Source organism: Pristis pectinata, chromosome 31 (assembly GCF_009764475.1).
Source record: "Pristis pectinata isolate sPriPec2 chromosome 31, sPriPec2.1.pri, whole genome shotgun sequence".
Classification (NCBI taxonomy): domain Eukaryota; kingdom Metazoa; phylum Chordata; class Chondrichthyes; order Rhinopristiformes; family Pristidae; genus Pristis; species Pristis pectinata.
This window is the reverse complement of record NC_067435.1, coordinates 13543504-13561224: the sequence shown is the minus strand read 5'-3', so window position 1 is coordinate 13561224 and position 17721 is coordinate 13543504. Positions and strand designations below refer to the sequence as shown.

Sequence of the window (17721 nt, the reverse complement as noted above, 5' to 3'; positions counted from 1 at the left end):
TGAAGATGATTTTGTTCACCAGGTTTTCCACTTTTACTATTTGGAATTATGACACAAGCTTGTTGAAACTCAGCTTTTCTAAAAACAAATCACTTTATTCATCACAAAACTCATGTTTTAAATTATGGAGGTCGGAGATGCTCGGCACTGGATAACAGCTAGTCACGGTTAACCGCATCGTAGTTCCCCTGCATTGCTCTAACATTGGCACCAGAGTGATGGTGCCTGTCCTTGAGTCTGGAACTAGTGCAAAGACCAAGAGTTCATCTGTTAAACAGGCTTGGAGCCTGTGCCAGAATGTCACAAGGCTGTCTGCATCTCTGCCTCGTATGTTTTATCTCCCCAGAGCTGCACTGTCCCCTCTGTGGCAGTGAGCAAACATGACTGGGTAGGGTGGTAACTTAGAGACTGCACCACACCCTTCCCGACCATCAGCGTTGCAGTCTGGGATCCCTGCAAACAATAATTGCATCAAGTAAATAAATTCAAACATCCCAAGTGCTTCATAGTGCACTAACATCAGAACCATAGTAATCACTGTGCCTAGTGAGATCCCTCTGACAGCAATAGGGTAAAGACAAAATGGTGATCGTAGAGGGATAACAGTAGCACTGGATACTGACAGAAACCTCCCTGCTCCATGAATAGTGCACTGACAAGAGGCAGGGCCTCAATTTCACACCCATCACATAGATTCCCTTCCCTTCCTGCTCATTGATGACAATGCAGTATTTCCCCAGTATCACCCTGATTAGTGAAGCTGGCCCTCAATCCTGCACCTCTCACTGCCCTTCCAACAGTGCAGCACTCCATCAAAACCATCCCTGGAATGTCAGACTAGATTGACCTTCACCACCATAGTGGAACCCAAACCTACGACCTTCTGACTCCAAGGCGAGAGTAGCACTCATGAAGCCACAGCCAAGCCACCAAAAGACGATTCTGTCTATGTGAGCTGGGATTGCAACTGGCGTTGATTCTGTCCTACCCAAGATCTCCATGTCATCTGACAGTGTTCCCAAAGAGAAGCAGAGGGTGGGTGGGTGTTGGGGAATGGGTCTACTCACCTCAACTAGGTCCCAGAAATACACTTGTCCATCCTCAGAGCCACTGACCACATGTGTGTCGGACTCATTGAAGCAGCAGTCCAGCTTATACTGTTTATTCTTGTGACCCGTGTACCTGTTGAAAAGAAGGGAAAGCAGTTCACAAATCCTCTGCATTGGAGAAACCAAACCAGGTTTGATGATTGCTCCATGTAGACAATTTACAACCTTCTGAAATGATCACTGAATTTTCCAATTTGTGGACAATTTCCAAAAAACTGTTCTCTGTTATCGTGCTTATGTCCCTGTCTGTCTTACCCTATCTCCATATAGTCTTTTGTCTTACTCCTTTTCTCCCACCCCCCCACAAAATCCAAGCTCTGAAAACTGTAACCCCTCCGCTCTTCCCCCAGTTGAGGAAGGGTCCATGACCAAAATGCTGACTGGCTTCTCCTTCCACATAAGCTGCTTGATTGACTGAGTTCTTCCAGCATTTCTTTTTTAGAAATGGAAGGAAGCTTGGGCTTGGTTTGTACATCTTGTCTCTCAGTTCTGTTCGACTCAGTTGCCCTTCCTGGACAGGTGACACTTGCCTGTGAAGAATGGGGCAAGGAGTTGTTCTCCTCATCAGTCACAGAATAACAAGGATGAGTCAGTTTTGCACTCCTCCTGTCCCACCCCCAGGTAGCATGTAAATAAGGTCACGTTCTACTGCGAACAGCAGATGGCCCATCCCCAATCCCATGGTCTCTGGCTGCGACGTGGAAGGGCAGGGAGAATCAATGGGGGCAATGGAGATTTCGCCAAGACTGTGGTATAAATCCAGGGCATTTGGTACAGCAACAGGGAGACTCCTGGTTCCCCCAAGTCCAACACTGCCCGAACAATTTAATCTTAACCTGATCATCTGAGCGCTACTTCATTTGTATACAATAGCACCATAAGATGCTGCACATTTACTATGTTTGAGATTGAAATCTAACCCCCTCTCCACCCTCAATATCAAACCTGAAAGCAGGCAGCGAGAGCAGGTTTTCGGTGACTATCTGTTTGCTTGTGGGAAGGGTTCTCTATTCACATTCAGATAGAATTGGGCAGGGAGCTGCACACAGTCAGTGCAAGTGCAACATGATCCAAGAGCTCCTGCTTATGGTACAAAGACACGGAACTGCCAAAGACTTTGGGTGAGTGCTGAGTGACCCGAATTGTCTTAAGTATCTTTTGTTTGGGGACTGGAGGATACCAGCAATTGGACTGTGACACTAAGGGAGTTGTACCAGTGAAAGAAGAGGTTTGGGAGTCAGTGTGTGACTGTGGTCCTCCTGCGTCAGAGCGCCACTTACTGTCCTAGTAGCTCTCCGGTCTCCTTATCCAAGAGGCGCAGTGTGGAGTCCAGGCTGGAGCTAAGTGTACACTGCCCATCTCTGCTGAAACACACACTTGTTATCGGACCTTTGTGAGATAGAGAGGCAGTAATCAGTCAATCACCAGAACAAGTAGGCAAGTTGACCATCAGTAGCACAGTGAGACACCCAGATGATCTGTACAACCAGAAGAGACAGTCTGCTTATAGCACAAGCAGGCACACTGACAATCTGCTCACACTGTAGTGAAGAGAGTCAGACAATCAGCATTAACACGGGCTCTGTTGTCAGTACTCACTTCCAATGAAATCTGCAAAACAGTTGTCCATCCGTAGGTCATATCGCCGAACCCGCCCATCGACAGACCTAAAACAGCACAGTGTTAGGACGGACAGCAAACTTCGTGGACAGAAGACCCACCCTGAAACCTCACCCACTACACATAATTGTCCACCTGTGGATCTGGGTGGGACTGGAACCAACAACCACGGGTGGCACACTGGCACAGCTGGTAAAGCTGCAGCCTCACAACTCCAGTGACCCAGGTTCAATCCTGACCTCCAGTGCTGTCTGTGTGGAGTTTGCACGTTCTCCCTGTGACTGTGTGGGTTTCCTCTGGATGCTCCAGTTTCCTCCCACGTCCCAAAGACCTGCAGCTGGGTGGGTTAATTGACTGTTAGTGTGTAGGTGAGGGGTAGAATCTATAGGTGGTTGATGGCAATGTGGGGAGAATAGGTTACAGGGATAATTAGTACGGAATGATTGCTCTGCAAGCTGGCAAAGGTGATGGGCTTAATGGCCTCCTTCTATGTCATAAGAAAATGTGGCCAATATATATGAAGAAACAACCTTCTGACTCCAAGATCAGAGTACTGCACATTGAGCCAGAGCCAGTCCGTAGACAGGTTTGTACACATTGGGGTGTATGCAGTAGTATTGTGTTCCCACCGTGCGCACCGTCTACAGCGCTGGCGGTTCCCACCGTGCGCACCATCTACAGCGCTGGCGTTCCCACCGTGCACACCGTCTACAGCGCTGGCGTTCCCACCGTGCGCAACCATCTACAGCGCTGGCGTTCCACCGTGCACACCGTCTACAGACAACGGTGGTGTTCCCACTGTCTACAGCGCTGGTGTTCCCACCGTGCGCACCATCTACAGACAACGGTGGTGTTCCCACTGTCTACAGCGCTGGTGTTTCCCACCATGCGCACCGTCTACAGAGACCGGTGGTGTTCCCACCGTGCGCAGTGCTTGGTGTTACCACTGCAGCTCTCACCCTGACAGAATTTCATGGTCTGAAGCTTTCACACTGGAGATCCCGTCCTTCGCTTCATCAAGAATCTGAATGGGCTCTGGTTTCCGGGAGCGACAATCCCAACATCTAATCGAGGAGTCAATGGAACCTGCAATCAGATGATCAGCTTAGTTAACGAGTACAGTGTTAACATAGATCAATCCATCCTCGTCCGAGAACTTTAACAGGGCGGAAAATTGGAGGAAACTCCCATTAAGTCAGCAGCTGGTGCAGCCAACTGAAAGGAGCTGAATGGTGCAACGGACTGGAGGGCTGGATAACAGAGTTATGTATTAATCTTCTCCTCACTACAAGTGGCTTCATTGTTGAGCTCAAGTACTGTACCCGAATGGTGACATACAGGCTATTGACCTTGTACTGGAAGGTGGGAATATACTGGGTCGCTCTTTTGCAACTAGTGCACACAATAGGCTGAATGGCCTTCTGTGCCACTAATTTTCCAATTCTACAAAATAACCACTTCCAAACATGAGCTCCTGACCAGAACCACCGTGTTATACAAGGCTGTGGGGAGGGGAAATAGCTGCCTTATTTGTGTCTCCCTGCTAATCGCATCCTCCACTAACAAACTATTTACCCTCTGCCTTCGGCCACTGATCTGCAACCCAATGACCCCCTCCATCCACTTCACGAATGCGGCCTGAGTGCGACAATGGGTGTTGGGTGAAGTGTCAGGGTGGGTGAAGCTCCACTGAGAAGTCAAACCTCCAGGGAAGGGGTTGGTAGATTCAGGGGAGGAGAGCGAGCTGAGCCAATGTGCAACAATTCACTGAGGCTCAAACTTTATGACTTGCTTGTCCTCACAGTGAATTAATCAGCGCACAGGCTGATCTAAACGCAGGATTATGGAACAGGCTGGAAGTGGACTGTCTGTGTACTGTGATGGGGTTTCAACGTCAGACGCTGCATGTTCTGAGCACGTGCTTCCCTCCAGCACCTTTCTCACCTGAAATAATGACAGTTGACTCCTTCGTTGAAGTGAACACAGTTCACTTTTCTGTAAGAGAGAAATGAGTGGCATTTCAGTCAGAGTAGAGGGAGGGTGAAGAATAGAGTCAGAGTTATACAACATGGACAGGCCCTTCAACCCAACTCATCCATGCCGACCAAGTTGTCTACTTGAGCAAGGACCCATTTCCCTGCATTTGGCCCATAACCCTCTAAACCTTTCCTAACCAGGTACTTGTCTAAATGTCTTTTAAATGTTGTAATTGTACCCACTTCTAACACTTCTTCTGGCAGCTCATTCCAAATACCCACCACCCTCTGTGTTAAAAACTTGCCCCGCAGATCCCTTTTAAATCTTTCCCCTCTCACCTTAAACCTATGCCCTCTAGTTTTAGATTCCCCTACCCTGATAAAAAGACCACATCTATCACCTATGCCATTCATGATTTTATAAACCTCTTATAAGGTCATTACTTCAGCCTCCTACGCTCCAGGGAAAAATGTCCTAACCTAACCAGTCTCTCCTTATAGTTCAAGCCCTCCAGTCCTGGAAATATCCTCATGAATCTTTGCTGCACCTTTTCCAGCTTAATGACATCCCTCCTATACCCAGGCGACCAGAACTACACACAGTATTCCAAATGCAGTCATACCAACGTCTTGTGCCAAGGTAACTCTTGTACTCAGTGCCCTGACTGATGAAGGCAAGTATGCCAAATGCCTACTTCACCACCCTGTCCTGCTGTGTCCCCACTTTCAGAGAACTATTGAGCAACAGGGCAGCACAGTGACGCAGCTAGTGGACCTGCTACCTCCACCCATTCCAACAACCCAGTGCTGTGTGTGTGGAGTTTGTACATTCTCCCTGTGACTGCATGCCACCCCCCCCCCTCCCACCCCGCCCCCTGGTTTCCTCCCACATCCCAAAGAAGTGCTGCTTGGTGGGTTAATTGGCCTCCGTAAATTGCGCTGGTGTGTGGGTAGAATCAAGGAATGATGGGAATGTGGGGAGAATAAGATGGGTTAACATCGGATAAATGTGGAAATGGGTGGTTGGTGGTCGGCACAGACTCAATGGACGAAGAAGCTGCAAACTTCTACAGACGTACAGTGGAGAACATTCTGACTGGTTGCATCACTGCCTGGTGTGGAGGCTCCAATGCTCAGGATCAAAAGAGGCTGCAGAGGGTTGTAGACTCAGCCAGCTCCATCACGGGCACAACCCTCCCCACCATCAAGGACATCTTCAACAGGCGGTGCCTGAGAAGGCGGCATCTATCACTTAAGGGACCCTCACCGCCCGGACGTGCCCCCTTCACGTTACTACCATCAGGGTGGAGGTACAGGAGCCTGAAGATCCACACTCAACGCTTCAGGAACAGCTTCTTCCCCTCTGCCATCAGATTTCTGAACGGTCCATGAACCCATGAACACTACCCCCGTTATTCCCCTTTTGCACAATTTATTTATTTTTGTAACTTATGGTAATTTTTACGTCTTTATGCCTTTGCACTGTGCTGCTGCCACAAAACAACACATTTCACGACATACGTCAGTGATGATAAACCTGATCCTGAATCTGAGCCTGCTGCTGTGCTGTACTTCCCTATGGCACAGCTGGAGGCCGAATCAACAACCGAAACACCAAAGGAGAAGGAAGACGATCGAGGAGTGCTGATTCTTAACAAGGTCATACCGACCCCCCGTGCTGCCACCCCCTCTCCTCAGTGTCACCCTCCGCCATCAGATTTCTGAACGGTCCAGGAACACTACCTCGTTATTCCTTTTTTTTTTGCACCATGTATTTATTTTGTAATTTATTGTCTTTGCACTGTACTGCTGCTGCAAAGCAACTAATTTCACATCATAATAAGACAGTAATAATAAACCGATTCTGATTCCACACCACCAACACCAGAGCCATGCTGCCCCGCATCTAACCCACCCACTTCCCTCAGCATTATTCCACAAGGCCTGTTACACCATAGCCTGTTACTCTCCTCAGGGACATCCGACAGCACATCTAGGTCCCAAAGCCGTTCTTACCCCGCCGTGGCCCCGAAATTTCCGGACCAGCTGTCCTGTCGCCACGTCCCACAGTATGATGGTTTTATCACTACTACATGAGCAGATCTGCTGTTATCGCAGGACCTGAAGGAGGTGAAAGGTCAACATCTGAGAGCAAATCAACATCAGAAAGGTGCACAGTGCACTTGGACAAAGCCACAGGGCCTGGGGATTGGGGATTGGGGATTGGGGAGGCCAGGGGGTTGGAACAGTGTCTAAACTACAGTGGGGTTGAAGAAAACGGGTTGAGGGCAGGGAAGATTAACTGCTCCTTTTTTGATTCACGAGTCACGGGGAGGCCATTCGACCCATCACTTCTCTTGATGACCCACTGCCAATAGTGAGAATGGTCTAGGGGAATGAGAGAAGAACACACCAAATAGATTGGTCAGCAGGACGCGGCACCAGGAGATGACAGTCCCCAGAGTCAATGCTGCAAGCACAGAAAGTGGCATCAGTGCATGCAGCCTGATGGGGGCGGGGGTGGGGGGGGGGTGGTCTTACCCAGCTGCATCCAGAACCTCGTATCCATGGCCAGTGTAGGTCTTCAGGAACGTTCCGCGATGTGGATTCCACAGCTTCAGAGGTTTTGTCACTGCCACAGGTCAGGCAATAATTACCATCCACTGGATGGGAACAACGAAGGATTAGTCTTCAAATATATACCAAATGTGAAACATGTCTAATTGTCCTCAATAATCAACACTAGCACATCTGCAGCACTGGTGTGAGTCAAGACGCAATGACTAGATCGCCTGTAATACACCATTTACCATTCTACCTCTACACTACAGTTGTGCATAATCTGGTTTGTCCCTTTAAGGTAACAAACGTTAATGGATATTCAGCGAACCAAACCCCACACTGACTTCACTTGGAGTTTGGTCCGGCCACTAATATGGTGTGAAGTTTGGGATTAGCTACAACCAGATGCCACCAAAGCTTTAAGAGTGTTTTGGGTTTGAATTAGTTGGGGAGTGAATATCTCAGATGATAAGGAAACTGCAGTGCAGAATTTGTCCTGAATTTGATTTCTGAAAATCCATCACAATGGATCTGTCCTGTCCATCCCCCTCCCACCCACTCTGCAGCTTAAAACTAACTTCTCACTTTTCCAATGTTGACAAAGAGTTGAAAATGTTAAACTTTGTTTCCCCTTCCACAGATGCTGCATGACCTGCTGAGTGTTTCCAGCATTTTCTTTTTCTTTTAATCTTTCACAATGATCTGGGTAATTTCACTGCTCCATCACAACACAATTTAACACAAACTCTACCATTAAAAAAATAAACCCAGGAGATTTCTGGAGAACTCTATCTTGGACTCAGTTGGAAATTATTCACTTTGTTGAACACTCTATCACAAGGCTGGTGACTGATCACAAAATGGTTACAGCATGGAAAGAGACAACTTAGCCTCTTTTGCCTGTACGAAAGCAACACGAGATGCAGCTAACTCCCCTTCCCCTTCCAAGCATCCTGCAAATTCTTTCTTTTCAGACACATCGAGCTCCCTTTCGAATGGAACAATTGACTGTCCTCTCCATTTCTAGCACTGGCCGTGCATTTCAGACCCTAACCACTGAATAAAAATAATTTCCCCCAAGTAACTTTGATTCTTTTGCCAGTCATCTTCACTGTATTCCCCATGGTCCTAATGCTCCTGTAATGGGAACAGTTTCAGAGAAAGCTGTTTATGAACTGGAAGGAACCACCCATCATTTAATGTCATGTGTTACGGACTAGGTTACTACTGGTGAATGTCCCTTTAAGATAGAGCATAGTGGGGTGTGTGAGTGTGGGGGGGGGGGGTGTGCGTGCTTACGACAACAGAAGATAAGGACGTTTTTGGAGCAGACAGTCGGAGTCAGTCAGAGAGAGAGAGCGAGAGTGAGAGCGAGAGAGAGAGAGACATCAGCCTGCTAGTCTCTATTGACAGATGAAAAACAGTAACTGTGTCTGTCATTACAATCCACGGGTGGATTTTTGGAACAAAGCAGTGGAGTTCACTTTGTTGATCACCTGTAGAAGGAAACAGGAATTTGTGTGGATGGCCACGATTCGAGAGCCTTTCGGAGAGGAAGAAGGTGATGGAGTGGTCACTGCTGAGCAGACACTGAGGTGTCATTTGGGTTCCAAAGTGGAACATTTGGATTTCGTAATTACTCTCTATTTTCTCTCTACGTTTTGTCTTCAGACAACGGAGGTTGTTGAAGAAGCCTTTGCTCACGATTCACCTTATGGCTTGCTGAACTGAACTTTAAGAACCATTCCTGGACTTGGAGTTTGGGAATTTGCCAAACACACACACACGATGAGTTTAGTTTTTGGGGTTAATGTTTAAGATCTAACATTTTTACTTCTAACACTCTAACATTTTTACTTTTATTTGCCTTATTATCATAAGTGGTTATTAATAAAATAGTTTTTAACACTTATACATGACTCGGTGTGTTTCTTTTGTTGCTGGTTCATAACACATAGTCAAGTAGTAATTCATTACCATTTCCCTGCCATCTCTCCAAATCCCACCAAAACACAGACCAGTTTACGTCCCCAGTATCAACAGATTTTGGGATAGACAATTCAAAATTTCCTTTTTCTGATTAGCTTACCTCTATTTTTGAGGTTGTGCCCACTTGTCACTCATTCCCATCACTATAGAACGAACCTTTTGCTATCTACTCTATCCAGTCCTTTGAATATTTCATGTGGGATGATGCCTGGAATTTGAGTTCTATTTCATTCTGACTGAATTGCCTATAGGTACCTTCATCAGAATGACTGCAGCAATTCAAGAAGGCAGCTCACCACCACCTTCTGAAGGGTAGTTAGGGATGGCCAATATATGCTGGATTTGCCAGAGATGCCTTAATTATAAAAACAAATCAGCAAGTATTGCAATAAAGCCTGCAACTCCCTCCCGCGAGTTCAACCCACTTTCTCCCTCCAGCCTTGCACTAGTGGAGTCCTGACTCATCACATATCTCAAACTTACCCCATCATGCCTTTCCCTCCACCAGAATTTTCTGCCCTTAATCCCAAGGTTTCAACTGCCCGATCAGCACCACCTCATCTAACTTCAGCTTCTCCCCTCTCTCATGGCTCATGATGGCTCAGCTGAGGTTTGCAACAGAGCTCGGGCACTGTGGCCAATTCTACGGCTTCAACCAACAGGCCAGCAAAGGCACAATGGGCCAAATAGTCTCCTGGGATGCTCTAAGATTCTATAATTTGGGTGAAATTGAAATCGGAGAGCAACCTAGGTGTGCTGTACACACAAAACATGGCCCGCCATTCCCCTCAAATCACTGGTTGGTCGGGTGGTTGTCTCATCCCAGTGTGGATGCAGGATGAGGTGGGGAACTGCACGGTGGGTGTAGGGTGGACTAGTGGACCCAGGATGGGGTTGGAGTATTCCAGAGTGGAATGGAAGAAAATGGACAATGCAAGTTTCGGGTCGAGATGGAGTTCCTCCAGCAGTTTAGGTTTTTTAATCGCTCCAGATTACAACATCTGCAATCTCTTGTGTCTCCAGATGGGATGGGTATGGGTGGCTGTGGGGCCACACAAGGGGGGGATTGGGGCACCACACAGGATGGAGAATCCCAGGGTGCGGTGGGCAAGGACACAAGTGACCCGAGTTATGGTCGTTTGGGTTATGGAAATTCGCCCATACACAGTTCACCCTGAGAGAAAAGTTTTGAGAAAGGAAAAAAAAAACATTTACTCTCACGGAATTTACCATAGAACAGTACAGCACAATACAGGCCCTTCAGCCCACAATGTTGTGCCGACCTTTAAACCTCGCCTAAGACTATCTAACCCCTTCCTCCCACATAAATTCCTCCATATGCTTATCTAACAATCTCTTGAATTTGACCAAAGTACCTGCCTCCACCACCACCCCAGGCAGCGCATTCCATGCTCCAACCACCCCCTGGGTGAAAAACGTCCCTCTGATATCTCCCTTGAGCTTGCCACCCATTACTTTAAAGCCATGCCCTCTTGTATTGAGCACTGGTGCCCTGGGAAAGAGGCGCTGGCTGTCCACTCTATCCATTCTCTCGTCATGTCACCTCTATCATATCTCCCCCCATCCTCTCCAAAGAGAAAAGCCCTAGCTCCCTTAGTCTCTCCTCATAATCTATACTCTCTAAACCAGGCAGCATCCTGGTAAATCTCCTCTGCACCCTCTCCAACGCCTCCACATCCTTCCTATAACGAGGCGACCAGAACTGGACACAGTACTCCCCAACTGTGGTCTCACCAGAGTGTTGTAGAGCTGCATCATTACCTCACGGCTCTTAAACTCCATCCCATGACTTAATGAAAGCCAACATCCCATAAGCTTTCTTAACTACCCTATCCACCTGTGAGGCAACTTTCAGTCATCTGTGGACATGAACCCCCAGATCCCTCTGCTCCTCCACACGGCCCAGAATCCTGCCATTAACCTTGTACTCCACCTTGGAGTTTGGAAACTGGAAACAAAGTAAATAAATCAACTCAAAAGTATATTTTCAGCGCGCTGGTGATGCTGTTTCGTGCTACGGAAAATCACGATACAGGTCGTTTTCGTAACTCGGGGATCGCCTTGGCCTCCTCCCCGCCGCCAGGGGGCGCGTCAGCCGCACCTTTACCAGGTGCTGCCGCGCCCGGGGACCGGTGTCGGAGGCGCTGCCGCCCTCACCGTTGAAACGCGCCGCCCTCACGGCGCCCTGTTTACACTCGAAGCTCCGGATCCGTTCGCTGGGGAAGCGCGGGGCCTGCGGCCGCGGAGCGGGGAACGTCATCCCTCCCCTTCCGCTTCCGGGACGGAAGGTCACGGTCCTATCGTCGGCGTCATGGCGGATCCGCGGAGACCCAACAAGATCTTGCGGTGAGGGTGGGGGGTGTGGGTGACCTAGGGGACCGGGGGATGGGTGACCCAGGGATCGGGGGTGACCCAGGGGTCGGGGAGTGTAGTAGACTAGGGGGGGTGGGGGTTCGGGGGGTGTGGGTGACCCAGGGGTTGGGGGGGGTCAGGGGGTGTGGGTGACCCAGGGGTTGGGGGTGACCTAGGGGTCGTGGGGGTGTGGGAGACTCGGGGGTGGGATCGGGGGGTGGGTGACCCAGGGGTTGGGGGGTCAGGGGGTGGGGGTGACCCAGGGGTTGAGAGGTAGGGGATCGGGTGGGGGGTGTGACCCAGGGGTGGGATGGGGCGGTGGGCAACCCAGGGGTCAGGGGATGTGGTTGACCCAGCGGTGGGGTTACACCGCCAGTGGGTACGGGTCCCCTGTGATGCATCGGGGGAATTCAGGAGCATCAGGGCGCTTGGACAATGATAGGACTGGGCAGAGTCAACAAGGATTATGGTCATGGAGAGATACAGCAGGGAAACAGGTGTTTCGGTCCATCGACTCAATGCTGGCCATCAATCACACACTTAGACCAATCCCTATTCCCATCAACACCGCCCTCTCCCTTCCCCCAGATTCTACCACTCACCTACCCACCAGGGGCAATTTACAGCGACCAATTATCAAAAGGCTTGCCCAGTCCTGGCAACATTTAGGTTGGAGTACTATGTACTTTAGTACAATGTCAAATTTGTATCTCCTAACAATATAGGAGGCCTTTCAGCCCCATCAAATCTATGCTAGTTCTGAGAGCAATCCTATTTCCCCATTTATTTCCTTGTAACCTATTCTCAGTCACATGCCCATCAAATCCACCCCCAAGTCTCCTGACACCCACTCACACTGGGGGCAATTTAAAGCCAAGTAACCCACCAACTTGCATGTCTTTGGAATGTGGAAGGAAACCAGAGCACCCAGGGGAATCCATGTGGTCACAGGGAGAAAGTGCAAACTCTACCCCAACAACACCGGAGGTCGGGATTGAACCCAGATCGCTGAAGCTGTGAGGCAGTAGCACTACAGTTGCACCACCCCAATTGAGAAGCTTGTTGGAGCTTTTTGAGAGTCTATCTGGCAAGATACTGCCTGTAGACCTGGGCAAGCCAATTGCTGAGGTGTTCTCGGATTTCCAGCAGGTCTTCTGAGAAGTGCCATTCTAAACAAATTAATTAAACAAAATTAAAGCACATGGGATTGGGGAGAGAATACTCCCATGGACTGAAGATTGATTAACAGACAGAAAACAGAGGAGATCTTTCTTATGTTGGGACAGCGTTTCTAGTCAGATGCCATGGGAGTTAATGCTGGTGTCCCAGTTCACAATGAATAGCACTGATTTGGATGAGGGGATCGAGTGTAACATATCAAAGTTTTCTGATAATGTAAAGCTGTGTGTCAGTGTGAGCGAATCCAGAGAGGTGTCAGGCATTATAGACAGACCATGTGAATGAGCGTGAATGTGACAGTTGGGATATAATGTGGAAAAGGATGTCATCCACTTTGGTTGAAAAATGGAAAAGCCATGTGTTCAAGACAAACAGAATTTGATAGCTTGGAGACACAAGAGATTGCAGAGGCTGGAATCTGGAGCAACATACAAAAAGCTGGAGGAATTCAGCAGGTCAGGCAGCATCTGTGGAGAGAAGTGCACAGTCGAAGTTTCAGGTTGAGACCCTTCATTTGGACCGAAAGATAGAGGGGAGATAGCCGGTATAGAAAGGTGGGGGGGAAGGGATGGAGCAAGAGCTGGCAGGTGATAGGTGGATCCAATTGAGGAGGGTGATTGGCAGATGAGGGAAGGGGAGAGTGGGAATGATGTCAGAAGCTGGGAGGTGATAGGTGGAAGTGACAAAGGGCTGAAGATGATGGAATCTGATAGGAGAGGAAGATGGAGCATGGAATCGAGGAAGGGAGGTGAGGTGGGGAGGGGAACCAGTAGGAGGAGTGTGTGGGTGATGGGCAGATGGAGAGGGTGATGGGGGCCAGGTGGATCAGGAGGAGAAAGGAAAAGGGACAGAGACGGAGCAGTTACTGGAAGTTGGAGAATTCAATGTTCAGGCCGCCAGGTTGCAGGTCACCCAGGAGGAATATGACGTGTTGTTCCTCTAACTTGTGTTGAGCCTCCACTTGGCAGTGGAGGAGGCCAAGGACAGACGTGAGAGTGTGGAAATGGGAAGGAAAATTAAAATGGCTGGCGACTGGGAGATTCAGATGGCAATGCAGATGGAGCGAAGGTGCTCGGCGAAGCAGTCATTCGATCACCGATGTAGAAGAGGCCACACTGGGAGCACTGGAGAATTTGATAGCTTCTTGGGTGTAAAGAAAATCAAAAAATATGATCTAAGTGCAGGAAAGGGGTGGTGAGGTAAGGAAAGGGTGCTGACGTAACAGAGCAGCTACGATGGGGCTTGCACAAGAGACCAAATGTTTCTGTTTTGCTGTTCAGTAACGGTGGGAATGGGTCTTCCCCTGGCGCTACAATGCTGCAGCTAGTTTCTGCTTCCTCGCAGCACCTGAGACCTGGGTTCAATCCTGACTTCTGGCACTATCTGTGTAGAATTTGCACATTCTCCCTGTGGCCCCATGGGTTTCCACCAGGTGATCTAGTTTCCTCCCACACTCTAAAGATGTGCATGTTGGTAGATTAATTGTAAGTTGCCCCTAGTGTGTAGTTTAAGTGGTAGAATCTGAGGGAAATTGATAAGAACATGGGAGATTAAAAATTGAACTTAATGTAGAATTAGTGTAAATAGGTGGTTGATGGTTGGTATAGACACTGGGGAGTCAGAGGGCCGGGTTCCATGCTGTATGACTATAACGCTGAGCTATGGTGCCGGTTGGTATGGATATCTCCCTGCGTGATGCTGGGCTATAGTATCGGTGGATAAAGGTCTAGACATATCAAACTTGGGATACAGTACTGGAGGGTACAGATCAGGGAATAACACTTGGCTATATTATTGATGGATATACTTTTGAATATTTCAGAAAGGATATAGTTTTTTTATCGCCACTGCATATGCAGATTCACTAAATGGAGTCCTGGGATGGAGGGTTACTGGTGGAGTATGTGTGGTAGTTGTCCTATCAAGTGAGATTGGCCTCTACTTGCTGTAGTTCAGAAGAGAGAGCAAACCTCTTTAAGACCGATAACATTCTGAGAAGGATTGACAGGATAGATGCCAGTAAGCTGTTTCATCAGGCTGGATAGTCCAGAACCAGTGAGCAGAACCTCAGAAAAACTGGTCAGACATTTAGGAGAAATTTCTTCATTCAGTAAGTTGTGGATCTTTGGAATTCTCTGTTTCAGAGGATTGTGGATGCTCCGATACCAAATATATTCCAGGTTGAGATCAATAGATTTTTGGACATTTGAGGGAAGAAAGACATGAGGGTGGGATTTAGCCCTGAATTTTTTGAGTGGGGGAGCAGGCTCGGCGGTTGGGTGCTGAATGGCTACCTCCTGCTTCTAATGATTCCATTTCACTCCAGGTACAAGCCGCCCGCCAGCGATAACAACCCAACCCTGGAGGACCCGACACCCGACTACATGAACCTACTGGGCATGATCTTCAGCATGTGTGGGCTGATGTTAAAGGTACTCACACCCATTGCCCTTGCTCTTCCTCTCCGTTTCCCTGAACAGGCTGATTGTCCGAGAGCCATGGGGAGAGGCTGCACTGTGAGCAAATCACTCTGAATGGCATGGGGCAAGGCAGCTCTGAGGACATTGCACTTGTCCTTGTTTGTGCACACATTTCCAGAGCAGGACCTTTAGCTGTGTTTTTTTTTAACCTCTCAATCAAATTTGGTATCATTTGGGGCAGGTGGGGGGGGTTGGTTTGGGTGGGTGACTTTTTATATCGGTTGGGGATTGGGAGTGTGCCGTGTAATGTGGCCAGTGTCTGATGGTCATCTCCTCCTTTCCCAGTTGAAATGCTGTGCTTGGATTGCCGTCTACTGCTCATTCATCAGCTTCGCAAACTCCCGCAGCTCTGAAGACACCAAACAGATGATGAGCAGCTTCATGTGAGTGAAACCGTTAGTTTAAAACTAATTGGCCGGCACAGTGGTGCAGGGGATGGAGGTGTTCCCTCATAGCGCCGGAGACCCGGTTCAATCCTGACCTCGGGATCTCTCCGTGTGGAGCTTGCACATTCCCCCTGTGACTGGGTGGGTTTCCCTCACATCCCAAAGACATGTGGATTAGTAGGCTACTGTAAATTGCCCCTAGTCGACAGGTGAATGGTAGAATCTGGGGGAAGGTGGGGAAATAAAAAGGGATTGATGTGGGATTAGTGTAAATAGGTTGGCACAGACTCAGTGGGCCAAAGAGCCTGTTCCAGTGTTGCAACTCTCTCTGAGTTTATCACAGCAGGAGGTCACAGAACACTGTATGGATGGTGAAGAACTTTTGAAGAGTAGTCACTATTATCTCCTCCAAAGGACAGTGTGATGCTCCCTCTGGATTGCTTCCTAACTAAGTGTTGATAAACACAGCTTGTTACTAGATTTGTAGCAGGGCTCAAACAGGTTAGTGGGAAGACTGGGAGGTGTAAAGAGATTACAATTGCAAAGTGAGAGGTTGTTAGGCAGACAAGGGGGGTGGGTAGTAGTTGTGTAAACCCGTCACCCAGTCTCTTCTGTTTGGCTTTGCAGGTTGTCGATTTCGGCTGTGGTGATGTCGTACCTACAGAACCCACAGCCCATGTCACCACCGTGGTAAAGGACAGTGCCACTCTCATCTCTGGTAACGGTCAAGGGAGGGGATACTGTAAATACAAACCTTCCCCTCCCTCCCAAACTCTCCCCCCTACCTGATTCAGTAACTCACCTCCCTCCCCTGCCCTATCACTAGGACACACATTGAAGCCAGGATGCAGGATGCCCATCCTTCCAGTGCCAGCTCTGCTTTTGAGTTCTGGTGGCAGTGCTGGTCCTGACTTCCCAGTGAGGAACTGATGCTGGCGCCATGTTGAATTGTGCAGTGGGCACGTTACAGGGATCTCTGTGTCGCAGCACAGGGAGTATCTACTCAATACTATGAATAAAATCTACCTTGTTGGTCAAATGGAACTTCTTGGTTACTACTGTTTTAATTGTGACTTTGGTGAAATGTGTGGAGCTCTTCTTGCTTGGGAGGGCACAGGATCTGCAGTGTGGAGAAGGAGGGGCAGTCCTCTGTTATGATCTTGGAGGGGTCTTAGTGACAAGAGTGATTGATTTGCCCAGGGACATATGTGGAATCTGCTAAAGGATGAATTGGGATCTGCTGTGATACCAATTAAAGTTGCGTTGATGGTTGCTGGCTCTACAGTTACCACTGAGCAGTGTTCAGGAGCCCATGGAACTGCATCCAGACATGAATGGAATGAATGGGCAATGCTGACTGTTTTCCCTAAATGTGTAGCCAAATGCAAAAGGAAACAATATCACTGACTACACTATTATTTTTTTTTGATCTATGGTGTCTGTACCAATGTAGGGCAGTAGAAATCTATTCAAGAGCTCAGGAGGCCTGCTACAACAAGCTTCATTTATTAAATAGCTCCCTACATCTTGCTGAGGTGCCTCATTGGAGTGTCATGGAGTTGCACAGCATGGAAACAGGCCCTTCGGCCCACCAAGTCCATACCGTCCAAACCCAGTCAGCATAGTGGCACAGCTGGCAGAGCTGCTACCTCACATCTCCAGCAACCCGGGTTCAATCCTGACCTCAGGCGCTGTCTGTGTGGAGTTTGCACGTTCTCCCTGTGACTGCGAGGCTTTCACCCAGGCGCTCCAATTTCCCTTCACGTTTTAAAGACGTTCTGGTAAGTTAATTGGTTGCTGTAAATTGGCCTAGTGTGTAGGTAAGTGGTAGAATTTGAGAGAGTTGAAGGGAATGTGGGTAGAATATTAAAATGGGATTAGTGTAAGATTAATGTGAGCGCTTGGTGGTCACTCTAACAAGGTGGACTGAAGAGCCTCTGTCTGTGCTATGACATCCATCTACACGAATTCCATTTTATTTTCCCAACCAACTTCCCTCTGATTCTATCACTTGTGTACATACCAGGGGCAACTCACTGTGGCCAAT

At 48.5% G+C, this 17721-nt stretch overlaps 2 protein-coding genes across 2 annotated transcripts; one reads left to right on the top strand and one right to left on the bottom strand.

The window, feature by feature from the left end:
* Positions 1–80: 80 nt before the first annotated feature.
* On the bottom strand, positions 81–11537 carry wdr83 (WD repeat domain containing 83). Its single transcript, XM_052041934.1, is given in 13 exon segments — positions 81–453; positions 1068–1182; positions 2390–2498; positions 2709–2776; positions 3689–3815; positions 4674–4695; positions 4697–4719; positions 5254–5262; positions 6727–6810; positions 6813–6826; positions 7247–7326; positions 7328–7368; positions 11435–11537. Coding segments are annotated over 13 exon segments (948 nt in total). The 3' UTR covers positions 81–300.
* On the top strand, positions 11491–16718 carry wdr83os (WD repeat domain 83 opposite strand). The gene is made up of 4 exons (XM_052041930.1): positions 11491–11623; positions 15135–15240; positions 15574–15671; positions 16302–16718. Exons 1-4 carry the CDS (start codon positions 11589–11591, stop codon positions 16366–16368), a joined length of 306 nt encoding a protein of 101 aa, XP_051897890.1. The 5' UTR covers positions 11491–11588; the 3' UTR covers positions 16369–16718.
* The last annotated feature ends 1003 nt before the right edge of the window (positions 16719–17721 follow it).

Coding starts and splice junctions, on each gene's coding strand:
- wdr83os (XM_052041930.1), top strand. CDS start 11,589: ATGGCGGATCCGCGGAGACCCAACAAGATCTTGCG. Junction 11,624..15,134: donor AGACCCAACAAGATCTTGCG/GTGAGGGTGGGG, acceptor ATTTCACTCCAG/GTACAAGCCGCCCGCCAGCG. Junction 15,672..16,301: donor CAGATGATGAGCAGCTTCAT/GTGAGTGAAACC, acceptor TTGGCTTTGCAG/GTTGTCGATTTCGGCTGTGG.